Source organism: Embiotoca jacksoni, unplaced genomic scaffold (genome assembly GCF_022577435.1).
Source record: "Embiotoca jacksoni isolate LCO1_2020_lvr unplaced genomic scaffold, fEmbJac1.0.p SCAF_23, whole genome shotgun sequence".
Classification (NCBI taxonomy): domain Eukaryota; kingdom Metazoa; phylum Chordata; class Actinopteri; family Embiotocidae; genus Embiotoca; species Embiotoca jacksoni.
The window spans coordinates 8,480,308-8,495,900 of record NW_027185374.1 but is presented as its reverse complement, the minus strand read 5'-3'; the positions used below and the strand labels follow the sequence as shown (position 1 = coordinate 8,495,900).

Sequence of the window (15,593 nt, the reverse complement as noted above, 5' to 3'; positions counted from 1 at the left end):
TCATCATGAGAAAATGAGATCGTACAACATTGGTGAACTCGAGATAACAAGAAAAACTATTACAAACATTACAATGTTATACCCAGTAAAATTATCATTAAGTTCTTTACGGTAAATCCCCTTGTGGATTTTCAGAGAAAATTAAAATACTGAAGGACAACATCCTTCTGTGGCTGCTTTTAAAGCTGCTGTTAAAAAAAATTGTATATAAACAACTGGTCAACTGACAATGACGATCACGGATATCCCAACCTGATTATGATTTTTGGTCAACAGTGAGATGGTGGCCAGAGGCAGTGACCTTTGACCCGTGGTTTTTGTCAGGATGCAATGTACAATGCTGCTTTGCAGAGCTGGCTCGGTCTTGCGTGCTAAGTGATGGAGTGAGAGACGTGGAACAAGTCCTGATTCAGGGTCAGGAAGTAGGCATCATTAGGTTGACTTTATTTGTAAACTATTGTTGAGTTTGTCTATTTGTTTGTTTTACAGTGTGGTTTAGTACTTTTGTTCATTAGGCCCATTATAATGAGTCCAAATAGAGTTGGAGACTTAATTACTAATACTTTATGTTTATAAATGCAATTATGGCTTTTATTGTCATTGAAGGCTAACTGTAAAAAATAAAAAAAATAAAAAAAAAAGAGACAAAAAATAATAATGACTTATACATCTCAATTTATTAGCCCACTTTTAGCCTTATCGGAAATAACAACAAACATCCTGTTACTGTTAACGTACATGACAAGGACGTTTCCAGGCGACGTCATTTCTCCAGAGGAACCTGAACGCAGCACATAGAGGAACCTGAACGCAGCACATAGAGCAATGAATTGACGATTGAGAAGGACGGTGAAAACAAAAAATGGACATCGATCGAAAATAGCAGGGTGAGACTGATAATTCACATTTTCACGCAAAGGCAACGGCACAGAGTAAATGTAGACATCATTTAAAGATTAAAAAAAAACAAAAAAAACACCGTGCGTTTGTTAGGAAGACCGTTTCGAGAAACGACTGCTTGTTCCGTTGCCGATTTAGCTTCGGTAGCTTAGAGACGAATGCTAGCTGTGTGCAACCTTAACGCTATGTCATGAGACCAGCACGGTAACATGTTAGTCGGAGATCGCTGATATAGCGTAAATATTGCGAAACGAAAGCGTTTAGTGAACCGACTGTAACGCTTGCTGCGTGTACTACACTCCCCCTTTTTTTTTTTTTTTTACTCTGCGCTCCGTTTGTCGGTCAGCTGTTGTTGTTATGGGTCTGTTACCGATTTGAATTCAGACAACAGGGAGGCTGTTTTGTGTTGCTCGACAGAAATGCAGTCGTGATGTATAATCAAACCACCATTCAGCGGCGATACAACGCCTCTTGAGTCAAGCTCACGCTGTGTATTATTTTGTAGAAAATGTTGTATGTTACTGGCTTGTGGCCATGGTTGTAATTTCTTCAATGGCCTCGGGGTGTCGCTGTTACGTGTTGACTGGCATCGAAGCAAGTCAGTTATTTATATTCGCGTAGTCATTTACAAGATATCTCTTAATTAAATGCTGACAAGTAGTAAAACCATACACTGTAAGACATAACTCAGTTATGCTTGAAGCCTCTAAAATAAAACTCTACTATTCAGTAACGACTATCAGAACTGTGATTTACAAACATATACATGTTGTCATATATGTTCATGCTGCCTAGAATACTGTAGCGTTGCCACTGTGTTATTGTAATAAAATGCTGCACCATGTAAGACTGAGGGGCTGTTTGCTTTTGCTGGATGCATAAATCACTCCAATGTAGCCCGTTTCATCTAATGTCCCACCTTGGTGTTATCAGCCTGTTGCTCACAGCTTCAGTTTTCTTCGCTGTGATTATAGTTTGGAAATCCTGTTGGCATTAATGTTTGCACAGCCACTTTGAAGGACTGTTCAATCAGGAACTAGTGAGGGTGGCTCAGTTGGATGATGTTAAAGTCAAGCATTTTTTTTCCTAAATGTAGTTGCTGCAGGAGCTCTGGTGGTCAATGCTGAAGTTAAAGGCTCCCAATTGTTTCAAAATTAACCAAAGGTCTACAATCAGTAGGATGCAATGACTAGGAAACAATTTATAATGGCAAATTGACAGAGCCATATAATTCACAGGGGGATTTTGGTCTGTCAACACCAGGCTAGTGATGTACCATCACAAGCACGCCTTCTTCTACTTTTCTATATGTACATATTTTAAGAGTGATTATGTTGTTGTTTTTCTGATTTTCTGAAAAGGCTGTCTATGTCAGACCTGTGACTGGCACTTCACGAACAACCTGAGTGGAGAAATTTGAAGGAGGTCAGAGTTCAGAGTCATGGAGGCTCGCTTTGGTAATATTGTGTTTAGCTCCAAGTTCGACTCGGGGAATCTGGCCCGTGTGGAGAAGGTGGAGAAGGGCAACGCCAGCCCTCCTTCTGACACAGCTTCTATTGGGAGTTCCTCAGGGTCGAACATTACCCCCGACTATGAGTTCAATGTGTGGACGCAGCCAGACTGCGCCGGCACAGAGCATGAGAATGGAAACAGGTAACAAGATCTCTGCTCCTGTCGTAAATATTTTATCTTAATTGTTTGAGGACAGCAAAAGGCACCTTTTAGATATTACTTTTACTTGCTGCATACAAACCTTACTACTACGGCACATGATTTATAGGAACCCGTATTGATTTTATGTTTTTCAGATCATGGTTTTTCTTCAGTGTGCGTGGGGCAGCACCTGGGAAGTTACTGAAGATCAATGTGATGAACATGAACAATCAGAGGAAGCTCTACAGCCAGGGCATGGCTCCTCTCGTACGCACTTTACCCGGCAAAAACCGGTGGGAAAGGATTCGTGACAGACCCACATCTGAGGTCAGGATGTGGGCATCAGAAGCCAATGAGGAAGTGTTCTGTCAGTCGGGCTATTATTAACTTTCTAATAATATATCTCATCTTCATTCCTTTCTTCTGCTGCTCTCCAGATTGTAGATAACCAGTTCATCCTTTCATTCACTCACCGACTGTTGGAGATACGGGGGGCAACCACCTACTTTTCCTTCTGCTTCCCGTTCTCTTACAATGAGTGCCAGGAGATGCTAAAGCAGTTTGATGAAAGCTACCCCAATGCTGCTCAACTCAGTCCGAGCAGGTGAACATAAATGCCTCACAAACGCCAAATACATGTTGTTTGTGAAGGTGTTGTTAGTGGCTGTTTTTTTTTTTTTTTTTGTTTGTTTTTTCATTTTTTCCTGCTCCTTGAACTTGTACAATGTTCTAAAACTTTTTCCCACCAATCTCTATCCTTGTCTGCTCCAACTCGCAGTGCACCGGGCACTGTGTATTACCACAGGGAGTTGCTGTGCCACTCTCTAGATGGCAACAGGGTGGAACTCCTCACTGTGACCAACTGCAGCGGGATGCAGGAGGAGAGAGAAGCCCGTCTGCCCAAGCTGTTTCCTGACGCCAACACTCCAAGGCCACACTGCTTCTCCAGCAAAAGGGTATCACTCAATCATGCATAAACACACAGTCACTATCCCCTACAGCCGTTGATGACAGCAACTAAGGCTCAGGCCGTTGTGGAGTCACCTAGTAACGGCGGAACGGTGAAGCTGACCCCTGGCATTTGCGTGTCTGCGTGTGTTGGCAGGTGTTTTTTCTCAGCAGTCGGGTGCACCCAGGGGAGACTCCCTCATCCTTTGTGTTTAACGGTTTCCTGAAATTCATCCTAAGAAGAGATGACCCACGTGCAAACGTGCTGCGTAACATGTTTGTGTTCAAACTCATTCCCATGCTGAACCCGGACGGGGTGGTCCGCGGACACTACAGGTAAGAATTCCACATTCACCATTCTCTCAACAACAATGCGGCGTCTTTTGATGCAACCAAATCGGTTTAGATTCTTGTCTTGTGAATAAATGGTTTACATAATTATTCCTTTTGTTGCTGGCAGTTTCGGTGTATCACTTGTTCATGAAAAGACTTTTCTCTCTGTAATAATCCTGAGTGCAGTGTGCACAGCTCCTCTAGTCTTTTTGAGAAGTGATATTTACGGGGTTCAGAAGTGAGACGTTATGTATTGTCATGTTTCATTGATTCAACATTGTCTTTATCAAGCTTTATTTATGTTAACAAATGGCTCAGCCTGTTGCAGGGATACACAGAGGTTACAGTTTGGTTGCAGTTACGGCAGGTAACAGTTGCTCGCGTGAGATGATCGACATTGCTTTTGGCTCATGGTTTTAGTCAGCGAACAACGCCAGTCAATCACTGAGTGTGAGAAAACACACAAGCGGCCGCTTGTTTTCTCACAGTACCACCTTTAATTTGCAATGTACAGTAAATCTATTTTTAAAGCTGTATTATATTGCGCTGGCATAAGAAACATATCTTCGATGCAGGAGACTCAGGTACTGTATAGCCTTAACAGCCTTAATCTTTCACCCGAGTGAAATCTCGGGTTATACATATTTATGCAGAAACCAGAACACAGAAAGTCTGCTGCTGCATATTTATATGCATTGCAAAGACACTGATATGTCCTATAAAATAGACTCCACATAAGGTCAAGTTTCAGTTCATTCTCTGAAATGCCCATTTGTAATAACAGCAAATGAATAGTGGGCTTGTTTGCAGAGGCCCAATACTGAAAGCAGGTAACCTTCTCTCTACATAGAGATACAGCATGTGATACAACAGACTGTAGTGAGAGCATGCAGTTTTTTCTTACAATCCAAATGTATCTGAGTTTTACAAATAATTATTCGGTTTTTGTTGAACTTTAGAGGAAATTACTTTGATTACAAGCTATGTGTCATGATAACTGCTTCACCTTGCTGCTTTACCTTTACAGCAATACTCTCTGAAGTCTTTGTTTTGCACATGCACACTTTTAAAAAGCATATAAGACACCACTATATGCATATATTTGAGCAAGGAAACAGCTGTTTCCAGAAGAAAACAAGTTGAATCAGGTTGTGGGAACAGTTTTTTCCTCCATACAAAACATTAAAGAAATCAGGTCACAACAGAAAGCCGACTGCAGCCCGGTCACTTAAGTTCATGTTAACCTATTGCTGGTCATGAGGAGGTTAGAAGAGCCAGGTCGGATGACACGTGTTGACCCTTTCAGCAGATCGCAGTTAAACAAACGTCACTGATGTATTAGGGATATCAGTGAACAATGACACCACTACCTCAGTGTGTCAAGGGTGTGCTGCTGCCTCTTCTTTGATTATCAAATCTATATGCATCTGTCCCATTTTCCCTTCATCTAAACATCACCATCGACTAACTGGCATATAACCCTAATTACCAATGTTAATAAGCTGTTTCTAATTCTGTCATCTTTCTGTTTTTTTTAAGAACTGATTCCAGAGGTGTGAACTTAAACAGACAATACTTGAACCCAAGCCCTGAGCTGCACCCTTCCATCTATGCAGCCAAAACACTGCTGCTCTACCACCACACACACAACCGCTTGCACAACGCACAGTCGAGCACTCGCTGTAACAGCCCCACGCACACACAGCCCGCTCTCCTCAATATTAAACCAACCGCCAATCAGCATCAAGCTCCTCCCCTCACTGCCCTCGAGGTCAGTTTGAACAAACGAAATGCGGAGAAAGATGCGAATCCTTCGCAGCCACAGGTTCCCATGGTGATGGAGGAAAATGCCTGGGTTACCACAGAAATGGAGAAAGCAGACAAGAATAGCTCATCAAGTTCTCCAGAGACTGTAGATCCTATTGCTGCCGATGTAGCAGTACCACAGGTGGAGGAACAGGAATCAGTGCCACCCCATGAAGGGGGTGTGGCTTATTATGTGGACTTGCATGGCCATGCCTCTAAACGCGGATGCTTCATGTATGGAAATAACCTTCCTGAGGAGAGCCAGCAGGTGAAAATGATTACATTTTATTCCCATTTTTGGGAAATTGTCAAACAACATTTTGTTGTTGCTTTTTAGCAACAAGTTTCAACAAGAAGATTTACACTTGTTTTGTCCTTGATATGTTTGTTTATCCCCAAACTGTAACCACAGCAAATGTTTTTAGTCACTTCCATCCAAGTTTCTGTGCACTCTGATTCTTCTCTCTGCAGGTAGAGAACATGCTGTATCCAAGACTGATCGCTGTCAACTCTGCCCACTTTGAGTTCCTGGGTTGTAACTTCTCTGAGAAAAACATGTATGCCCGAGACAAGCGAGACGGCCAGTCGAAAGAAGGCAGCGGTCGCGTCGCCATTCACAAGGCAATAGGGCTGCTACACAGGTCAGACATTGTCCAAACTATGCCATTTCAACAGTTCATGTTCAGTATAGTTAGTTCAGGTAGAACACATCAACTTTGAAAACTTTTTGAAAGTTTTAAAACAACAGTAATGCCAAAATGATTTTGTGAGGTAAAGGTATAATATGTAACTTTTCCGCACCAAAATGTTGTAAAACCACCAGACCATGTTATGTATTTTATTGAGTTGAGTACTAATATCATGGAAATGTGTCCAACAATGTTCAAACCCAAAGAAATCCATAATTTCAGTTAACATAAGGGTCCATTTCATTTAGTTGCATGTCATCAAACTCCATCTTTTGTTTTTGTTTTTGTTTTGACTGAGAGACCACTACTGGTAGAAGTTACATAGTGTGTGTTTAAATGATTTTATGGTTTAATCACTAAATGTCTCGCCCATCATGATTTGATCACCTTGAATGTCAATAAATGTATATTTTTGTCACGTTTTTGTTTTTTGCGTATTTACCAGTTACACCTTGGAGTGCAACTATAACACAGGAAAAACCATGAACACTATCCCACCTGCCTGCCATGATAACGGACGGGCAACCCCTCCTCCGCCTCCATCATTCCCTCCAAAATACACTCCAGAAATATTTGAGCAGGTAGGATGACACAGACTGGGTCACCAGCTGGTAGTTCCTAGCTAGTGTTTGTTGCTCCCATGTTTTTTTTTTTTAGCAATGTGGATTTAAAGTTTTTGACATTTGATAAACAAAATGTACCAATGAAAATCAGTTCTCCAGTAAACTCAGCTGATGTTGTGCGTCAGGTGGGACGTGCCGTGGCTATCTCTGCCCTGGATATGGCAGAGTGTAACCCCTGGCCACGACTGGTGCTGTCTGAGCACACCTGCCTGTCAAATCTCCGAGCCTGGATCCTCAAGCACGTCCGCAACACCAAAGGCCTGAACACGCACATCCATGCTCCTCCAAGAGTGCACCACAATGGCAGCAAAGTGTCACCGCCAAAGAGCTTCAACAAGTGAGTTCACACACATCTCTTTGTTAAACCCAAAGAGAGAGCACACTTCAAATGTCCTTAGTTTTCTCTTCACAGATAACAGTTAGGTCATGACTTTCTGTGTTTGTCTTGATACTCCGAGCAGCTGTCTGTTTGGATCTGCATCGGAAAACACCCTGAGCCGCGTGCGCTGCAACAGCCACAGTAGCAGCAGCCAGACGCCCTCCCCGAAGATGCACAGCTCCCCGAGCTTTACCTTTGGCTGCCCCCCGCCCCGAACTCACTCACAGCACAACGGCATGCACACCAGCGGACGAGGAGGCAACAAGACACTCGGCCCAGTCAGGGGTAAGTTGATCTCTCATCCATCTCCCTGTGTCACCTGATGGCCTTTTCTATGACCTCTCCTCAGGTGATCCCGGGCTCTTCTCTTTTTCTCTTTCCTGTTGCCGTCCTCTCTTTCTGCTGTTGGAGTTGTTAACAAAGACTCATAGCTGGTTGATGTGTCAGTGTCTGTGCGACAGCTTCAGGTTTACTCTGATGGTGATATAAAACAGGTTGCTTAATTTTAGAGACATGAACAAGTGCATTCATGTCCTGTATGATTATAAACTGAAACATCAGCATGACCCCTGCATGACCCCACCTGCTGCTGCTGCTGCTGTCTGTGCATGCATTTTGTCACCTCCAACGTCAGTCTTGTTCAGAAAAACCTCAACATGACTTAAAGTTTGAATGAGTCCTCTTCAGAAGCACCGAGACCAAATGATTCATTGGGTGTACAAATTCTTGAAACATATTGGTCCAAAACATCTTTACATTCTCCATTGTTGATTCTGATCCTTTATCTCATCACTTTTCTCACCTTTGGCATTTTGTCTCAGCACAAAGCCACTTTATGTTTGTGCGCGCACACAATCCCTGCATGTCTCTGAGCAGGTGTGCGTCTGTGTGTTTCCCTCTCTGTAGACACTAAGCCTCAGGAGAAGAGACGCCCCCCCCACCACCGCTCCATCCTACGGTCTCCCAGCAACAGCCACACACCCACCCGTCCCCTACTCTCACCCCCTTCCTCCTCCTCCTCCTCGTCTTCCTCAGTGTGTGCAGCAGGCTCCTGTCCCCTCCCGGCCTCCGTCAGTATGACAGGTCTGTACTCCCTCCAGCCCCCCAGCCTCTCCACCTTGCTCCCCTCCCTGCAGGCTCTGCCTCGCCCCGGGCTGCTCTCCAAACTGAGCCCCCTGCTCCTTCAGAGCCTTCCACCGGCCACCAAGTCTCCAACTGGGCCCACCCCGGACTGAATCTAACCTGTGAAACTTTGGGTGTGTGTGTGTGTGTGTGTGTGTGTGTGTGTGTGAGAGAGAGTGGATTGAGTGTCTGTGTGTCTGTGTGCGTGTGTGTGTGTGTGTGTGCATGTGTGTGTGTGTCTGAAACAACATTGGTGCTAGCTCTTCTAACTTCTTCTCAAATATTGTTTTTCTTTCTGCACATATCTGAGTAATTCCATGTATCTGCAGTATTAGCACCTTAAGATAAATGATACACTTTAGAGCGCAAGTATTCCTCAAATCTCAACAGTGACTGAAATGTTTTAAAGGACCAGTGTGTACAATTTAGTCCCCCTAAATGGAATGTAATAATCATAACTATGTTTTCATTGGTGTATAATCACCTGAAACTTGGGGTGCTCTGTACCATACCCGAGTATGTTAGAACCCAAAGCCTTGGACGTTGGTGAAAATGAAACGTTGCATACTGAACAGTCAGTCAGCTTGGAAAAAGCGGAGTCAAAGTGAAAGTTAGCAGTAGCAAAATCAGGAAATTGAGCATTGTTCAGAATCTAAGGTCTGCATTACTCAGCTTTCTGCCACTTTTTCAAACATAAAAAAAGCAATTCTCTGAAGCACCTGCCTTCAGAAATCTGCGTAACCAGGCTTATCTCGACACTAGCATCCACCTCCTGACCTGACAGACGACAGTAATACTACATTGTTAGGTTAACTGTTGGAACGACATCAAAAAGGATTCAGGCATGGTACAGATTATCTGTACCTAATGTGGAAACACTTGTTGTGTTTTTTAGCTTTGAATTATCCCTTCATATAAACATATCCACGTAACCCGCCATGTTTCTACAGTTGCCCAGAACAGACAAACCAAACACTGCCTCTAAAGAGGGCCTTTTGCGTTTGTCTTCAGTTTCACGCCCGCTGTAGATTCTCCTGCACATTCTGCAATCTGACCTCTACATGCCACTGAATCCTACACACTGCTCCTTTAAATTCATGGTTTCTGTGTTCTCACCAATCTTGAATCCAGGACTGGTAATCACACTGCCCTCTGGTGTTGATCTTGTGACTTTCCTTTACTAAGCAAAGCAAACTGGTTAGTTTGTGAATGTGTTAGTCTAGTGAAAAGGGACAGCTGCTTGGGTATCTAACCTGTATGGTCCCCTTGAACTTTCAGTATATACGATAGATATTAACAGCATTAATGTTGGAAATATTATAATATGGACGACATGGAGAAGTCTGTATACAAGTAATAAGCTAAATACCATAATACGATGAATTACCATATTACTGTGCTGGTCTTTGCAAAGTAGCAAAGACTTTCGTTTTTTTTTTTTTTTTAGTTTTAATGGGAATTTTTGATAATCAGCTATAGTTCAAATGAGATACTTTGACTTTTGCCATGTTGCACTTTTAATTTTTGAATTATTTCTTGGTTTTATTTTTTGAGAGAGCGATTTTGCAGAATTAGAGTGAAGAAAGTGTCGCTTCGGTTTCTGTAAAATGATTCCAAGCACCTTCTAATCTTTCATTTCTTTTTACTGTGTTCGTATTTCACTCTAATGTTCATATGTAAGTCGCAGGCTGATCACACCGTCCCACTGTAGTCATTTAGAGTTAGTTCAGAGTAGGACTTCTGTCGAGGTCTGCTGTTTCATTTTTGTGTTTATTCATTCTGTAATAGCTATAAAATCTGTATCATTCCAGTGTCAGACCAGTCTTGGTCATGATGCCGTTATGATGTTCACAGAGTAGCCTACTCCCAGAAACCTCATGTGGACCGTCACTGGCTTAAACCCTCGTGGATGGTGGAACTCTTACAGTTGCTTTGGGATAACAAGGGATTACTTTATGAAGCTTTTTGCCAACCAGCAATATCATATAATACAACATTTAGTTTTGTTCAGTGTTCCAAGAGTTTGACTAAGTCAGAGTTAGCAAGTGTTAATAATTTTCTAATAAGATTCCAGTTTTGGTGTAAATAAAGTGTTGAGTTTAATTAATTCTACGTTTCATCAAAGTGATGAAGAAAACATTGCTCTTTATTTATTCAAGCAGATAAATGTGTTATGTTGTGTAAATTGAACTTGGCAGGCATGTAGTAAGCTGTCGATGGTTAGAGTTGATATATGTTGTGGTTAGCAGACGTGAGAAATAACCACATGTTCCTGGTTTATATGTAAACCTCATTGAATAATTGTGGAGTTAGCAGTGATTTGTCTGTAATTTGGTTTTGTGTGCTGTCATCCAAGTACTTGATGATGGTCTGTATTTTCAGACCAGCTATTTTAGTTGGCACTAAAAATTCAGAAAAAGGTTTATGAGCAGCAAATAAACCAGTTTCTGAATTCGATTGGATCAAAATAGCTTTCAGAATACGTGGCCTCGCCTCGCCTCGCTCTAGCTACCGTCTGACCAGTGCTGTGACATATTGTAGTTATGGTGTGCCTTGCTTTGTTGTAAACAGTAGGTTTTGAAGGCTCTGCTCATATTGTGATGTCATACAGTGTCCATTTTGCCTCCTCCTTACCTGTCTTTAATCTGGAGAAACTTTGAAAAGGATGAAAGGGAAGAGTTTACTTATAATTCGTGGCTTTTTAAAGTATACAGGCCTGAAACACTGTATGTTTAAACAAAAACTATACATAATATTGTTGGAACATATATTTGAAGGGGCATATTTAGGACTTCTGTGGACCTTTTTATGAAACAAAAATCAAGCAAATTAGAGCAGATATTTGCAAGTTATTATCTAAGAGCAACGTCCTTTTGGACGGATGGAATTGTTCAGTGAATATATGACTGGAAGAAAAATGTGATAAATTCACAAGTTGCCAGGAGTGAAACTATCAACCGTCTGAAAGTTTAATGAGACATAAAAGTCTTACTTAATGCTCCTTTAAAATCACTCTGGTGAGCGTTTTTGTGTAGCCCATGCCCACTTCATTTAACACAGTGGGAACGGCTCTCTGTTTAGATCGATGCTCTGCAAAATAGGGAGCGTATACTGTAGTTTTATTCTGCTTTCACACTGTGAACTTTGATGTCCTGTGTCTCAGTTGTTTCAACCCGAAAGCTTAAACAGCTTCATCAAAAATGACAACAACAACAACAACAACAAAAAACAGCTTTAGGTGGAAACACTGTATGCATCGTCACATTCTCTCTGGATCTCTCTGCTTTATGCTCCTTATGAGAATTGTGCCGTTTCCTTCAATGTGGTGCTAATCTTCTATGCCAGACTGCGGTTGTGTGTTTGTCCCTGTAACGTCTTTACAAGTATCACCTTTCTTCAATGTGCTGCTGTCTTTTACCGCTTTTCTGTTTAACTTCTGGAATAAAAACTATCCCTTCGGGGAGCTAGTACTTGTGTGTGGGTCCTCTGCTCTCTTTTGACTCTCTCTGTATGCGTGTAATCTTTATTTTTCAGCTTACATGTATAGAAACAGATCAAAGCTGCTTGAAAATAACATGAGAATTAGTTAAACAGCTGATACAGACTGTGGGATGCCTCGGGACATTTGAGCTATGATCACTGATACCTCCACCTCCAGCCAACCGTTAGAACTTAATTTCTGAGTGTTCCATCTTCCTCCCACTGTTTCTCCTTTCTTCTCTCCGTTCCCTGTATTTACGTCCCTTCATCTGGTTAACAGGCCTCAGCTGCCCGGACTTTCAGGCCAGTGGACCCAGTTCGGCGGGCTGGGCCAGAATGTCTTTACCCATGCGTCCTGTGCGTATAGGGAGAGGAGGCCGGACTCTGACAGTCACTCATCATCCCGCAGAGGCCTGCAGAGAGGTTAGCTTATTCTGCCGGCTCACTCACAAAGCGAATTTTCCTCATTTCTTTACCTTATTTAATTCCCACTTTTTCTCAGATATATGCAATTTACACTTGGTTTATGACATCTTGCTGTAATGTCTCCATCTGTCACAGACAGCGAAAGACTCGGGGCCTCATCACATCCTTTCCTCGATCAAATTTAGCAAGTAAGTCCAATCATTTCTATCTGTGAATGTTTTTAAGCCAAGGAAGTCAAACATGGGTTGAAGGGCTGAAAAATTGAGTAAAATCAATGTTGGAAACAACGCGCAAGTGATGAAAATGTTAACCTCTTTGTTGCCTGCCGAGGTGTGAGCTGAAGTCCCACATGAGCCGCATCCCCATCCGGAGCGCGGGGTCAAGTGACACCCCTCCCACACACAACAGTAAAACATCTCCCACGAGCAATAACCCAGCCTCACCTGGAGATGAGGAGGTCTCGGCCACCATGAAGGTGTGGAAGCTGCTCAGACCGGGACTCCACAGACATCTGTCACTGTCAGGCATGTACATACACATTACATTTGTGTTTTGTTTTTTTTAGCCTAGAGTGGAGAGATTAACTGACCAATGTTTGCATTAGTCAAAATTTAATAGGTGACAAACAGGCGTCTGGTTAAAGGTGGGCTTTACATGGCATTAAAGGAAAAAAAATGCCCATTCCTATAACAACATACAACTCTTGACTGACATCTACATACGACTACAGTGTTGATGTCCCTGAATATATGAAGTCAGTCGACCTTTTTAGTCTAAACTGAACCATCTTATCAACTGTAGGATGGATTGCCTGAACTCCCAGAGGGTGAATCCTTCTGACTTTTCAGCCAGCACCCCAAGCAGCTCAAATCTCTACATTCACCTGAACGACCAGTACTAAATTTCGTTCACTCTTTCATGGTCCCGAGGTGATGAAATGAGTTTTACTCTTGCACCATTACGAGGTGAACATTTTTTACTTCAAGGGAAATATCTCGTCCTCGACGGCTACTGATTTGAAATGTGGAGCAAAATGCTCAAATCCCCCTTGTAATCACTTTGGTGATCCCCGAACTTGGCACTATCATCAGACGTTTCCAGCACCTGATGTACTCTTAAGTTCAGTGCTAATTAACAGTACTTAAAGGGCTAACACGGTGGAGGAGTGTGTAGGATTTAAAGGTCTGTAGCTGTGAGGTCACAGATTCAACCCACTGAACACCCCTTCTTGTATGTAGTGTACAGGAGATCCTACGATGAGGTAAAAGTTCAAAAGACCCTGTCAGCCAGTGGGTGGTTTGTCCTGTCTGGGCTACTGTAGGCACAAAGCGGTGCAACATGGCGCTCCGTGAAAGAGGACCAACTCCCTACGTTTATCTGAAGGGCTCATTCTAAACCAGGACTAACGCAAAGATTACTTGTTTTATTTGATGAATAAAAACATAATACTGAATAGTATTTTCCATCTCTGCTCATAGATCTCTTAAATGTTACGCAATGGTCCTTTAAACTAAGCTGATGAGTATTTTAACCATTATACGTTCTAAACATTAGCATGCTCGTATTATCCTTGAAAGCATGTTTACATACCGACATTTAACTCAGCGCTGCTCTGCCTAAGCAGAGACCCAAGTATGTCTGTAGACTATTAGATTTGATTAGCGCCAGTGAATCATCAACCGACTTGACCTTCAAAATCGCCTGTGGCTGTGACATTTCATGAATACACCACTCAGTATTGATTCCTTTGCAAGCGTCCCAGAATTATGGAAGAAATTGTCTGCATGAAGTTTCTGTCTCCAATATTGGAAACCCCCACATGTTCACAGCTAACATCACTGCTTTATTTCACTCCACAGGTATATCAGAGAAAGAAGGGACCTTACAGCTGGCCTCAGAGGCACTGACTAATAAGAGCACAGACAGGAGTTTCCACTGCAAAGGAGATGCGATCATAGAAACCACGGCGGAGGCAGATGAAACACTGCAACAGGTGAAAACACAGACTTAAACAGCATTAGTGTACATTCAGTGGGAAGCTAATGCAGAACATGACTGAATAAAATAACTCAAATCTGACCCGGCTACATGATGTTGTCTTTAAAGGTTGAGGAAGCTCCAGTGATGCCTGCGCCTGAAGCTGTGAACATGTGTGAGACAGTGACCCTGTGTGGAGAAGCGTAGGAGCTGCACAGAGGACGAGAGGCACGTGTATATCGTACATCTGTTTTTGCTTACTGTGAACCCATATTGTACACAAAACAGTTTAACACTTTGAAAGGAGAGGAGACATATCATCAAAGGAGGATTATTTTTGGGCAGGATAATGTGCAATACAACAATTTTATCTTTATTCAGTTTCTAAGCAAGTATGTTCTTTCCCGCCATGCTGTGCAACATTCAGAAGCCGGAGCTGCCCAGTTCAACCACTGAGCAACTTTTTACATTTTACTGGAGCAGCTGAGGCTTCAGTGCCTTGCTCCATGACGCTACAACAGTAGCCGGGGTATGGGGAGTAGCACAAACTTTCCCCATCCACATTTCCATTATCCATAATCTGTGCACTTGAAATATCCTTTAACATCACTGTCCCTCACATTTGTGTTTTTGTCACCCCTCTCCCAAAAAGACATTAACTGCACTCTGACCAATACTGTAATGCACTGAGAAATATTTTCAGTCACCCGCTTGTACTATTACAGCAAAGGGCTGATTTATATTCAGACTGATGAGCACGGCAGCACCTTTATAACCTCATGATTTCCATTAGTAATAAATGTGAGTGAGGTGTGTAATTATTCTGAATTTTTTTGTGTTTTGCATATACTGTTTATAAAAAGGGTGCCCCCCTCCTGTGGACTTTTTCATTGTTTGTTTTGTGACACTGATCACCAGAGAAATTTTAAAAAATCAATACTGAACTGTACAACAATTTTATTTCTGTATTTTAAGAGACCTAATTTATCACTGTAAGCTGTTTTTAGAGCTCTCGTACTAAATAGTGATCACCTTTGTGTGAGCCATGTGTTGCAAGTGACTATAGGATAAAAACTCTTGTATCTGAAAGGACACTAATCAAAAAGTTATTGAAAAAAAAAATCTCCAAATATATCTAGGAGTTAATACAAATGGGAAAAAAATTGTGCTTTTAAATTAGCCTACAGCCCTCAAAACCTGAGTTGTCCTCGTGACACCATCTCTCATGAAACATGGCAGTGGCAACATCATGCTCTG

The 15,593-nt window shown here is 42.2% G+C and overlaps 1 protein-coding gene across 1 annotated transcript; it reads left to right on the top strand.

Moving 5' to 3' along the window:
• Window positions 1-787: 787 nt before the first annotated feature.
• Window positions 788-15,218, top strand: agbl5 (AGBL carboxypeptidase 5). Its single transcript, XM_069158608.1, has 17 exons — window positions 788-887; window positions 2,262-2,553; window positions 2,709-2,880; window positions 2,991-3,157; window positions 3,332-3,509; window positions 3,659-3,837; window positions 5,374-5,908; window positions 6,112-6,281; window positions 6,775-6,910; window positions 7,078-7,289; window positions 7,414-7,616; window positions 8,238-8,414; window positions 12,214-12,356; window positions 12,495-12,547; window positions 12,690-12,883; window positions 14,219-14,352; window positions 14,466-15,218. Exons 2-17 carry the CDS (start codon window positions 2,342-2,344, stop codon window positions 14,541-14,543), a joined length of 2,943 nt encoding a protein of 980 aa, XP_069014709.1. The 5' UTR covers window positions 788-887; window positions 2,262-2,341; the 3' UTR covers window positions 14,544-15,218.
• The last annotated feature ends 375 nt before the right edge of the window (window positions 15,219-15,593 follow it).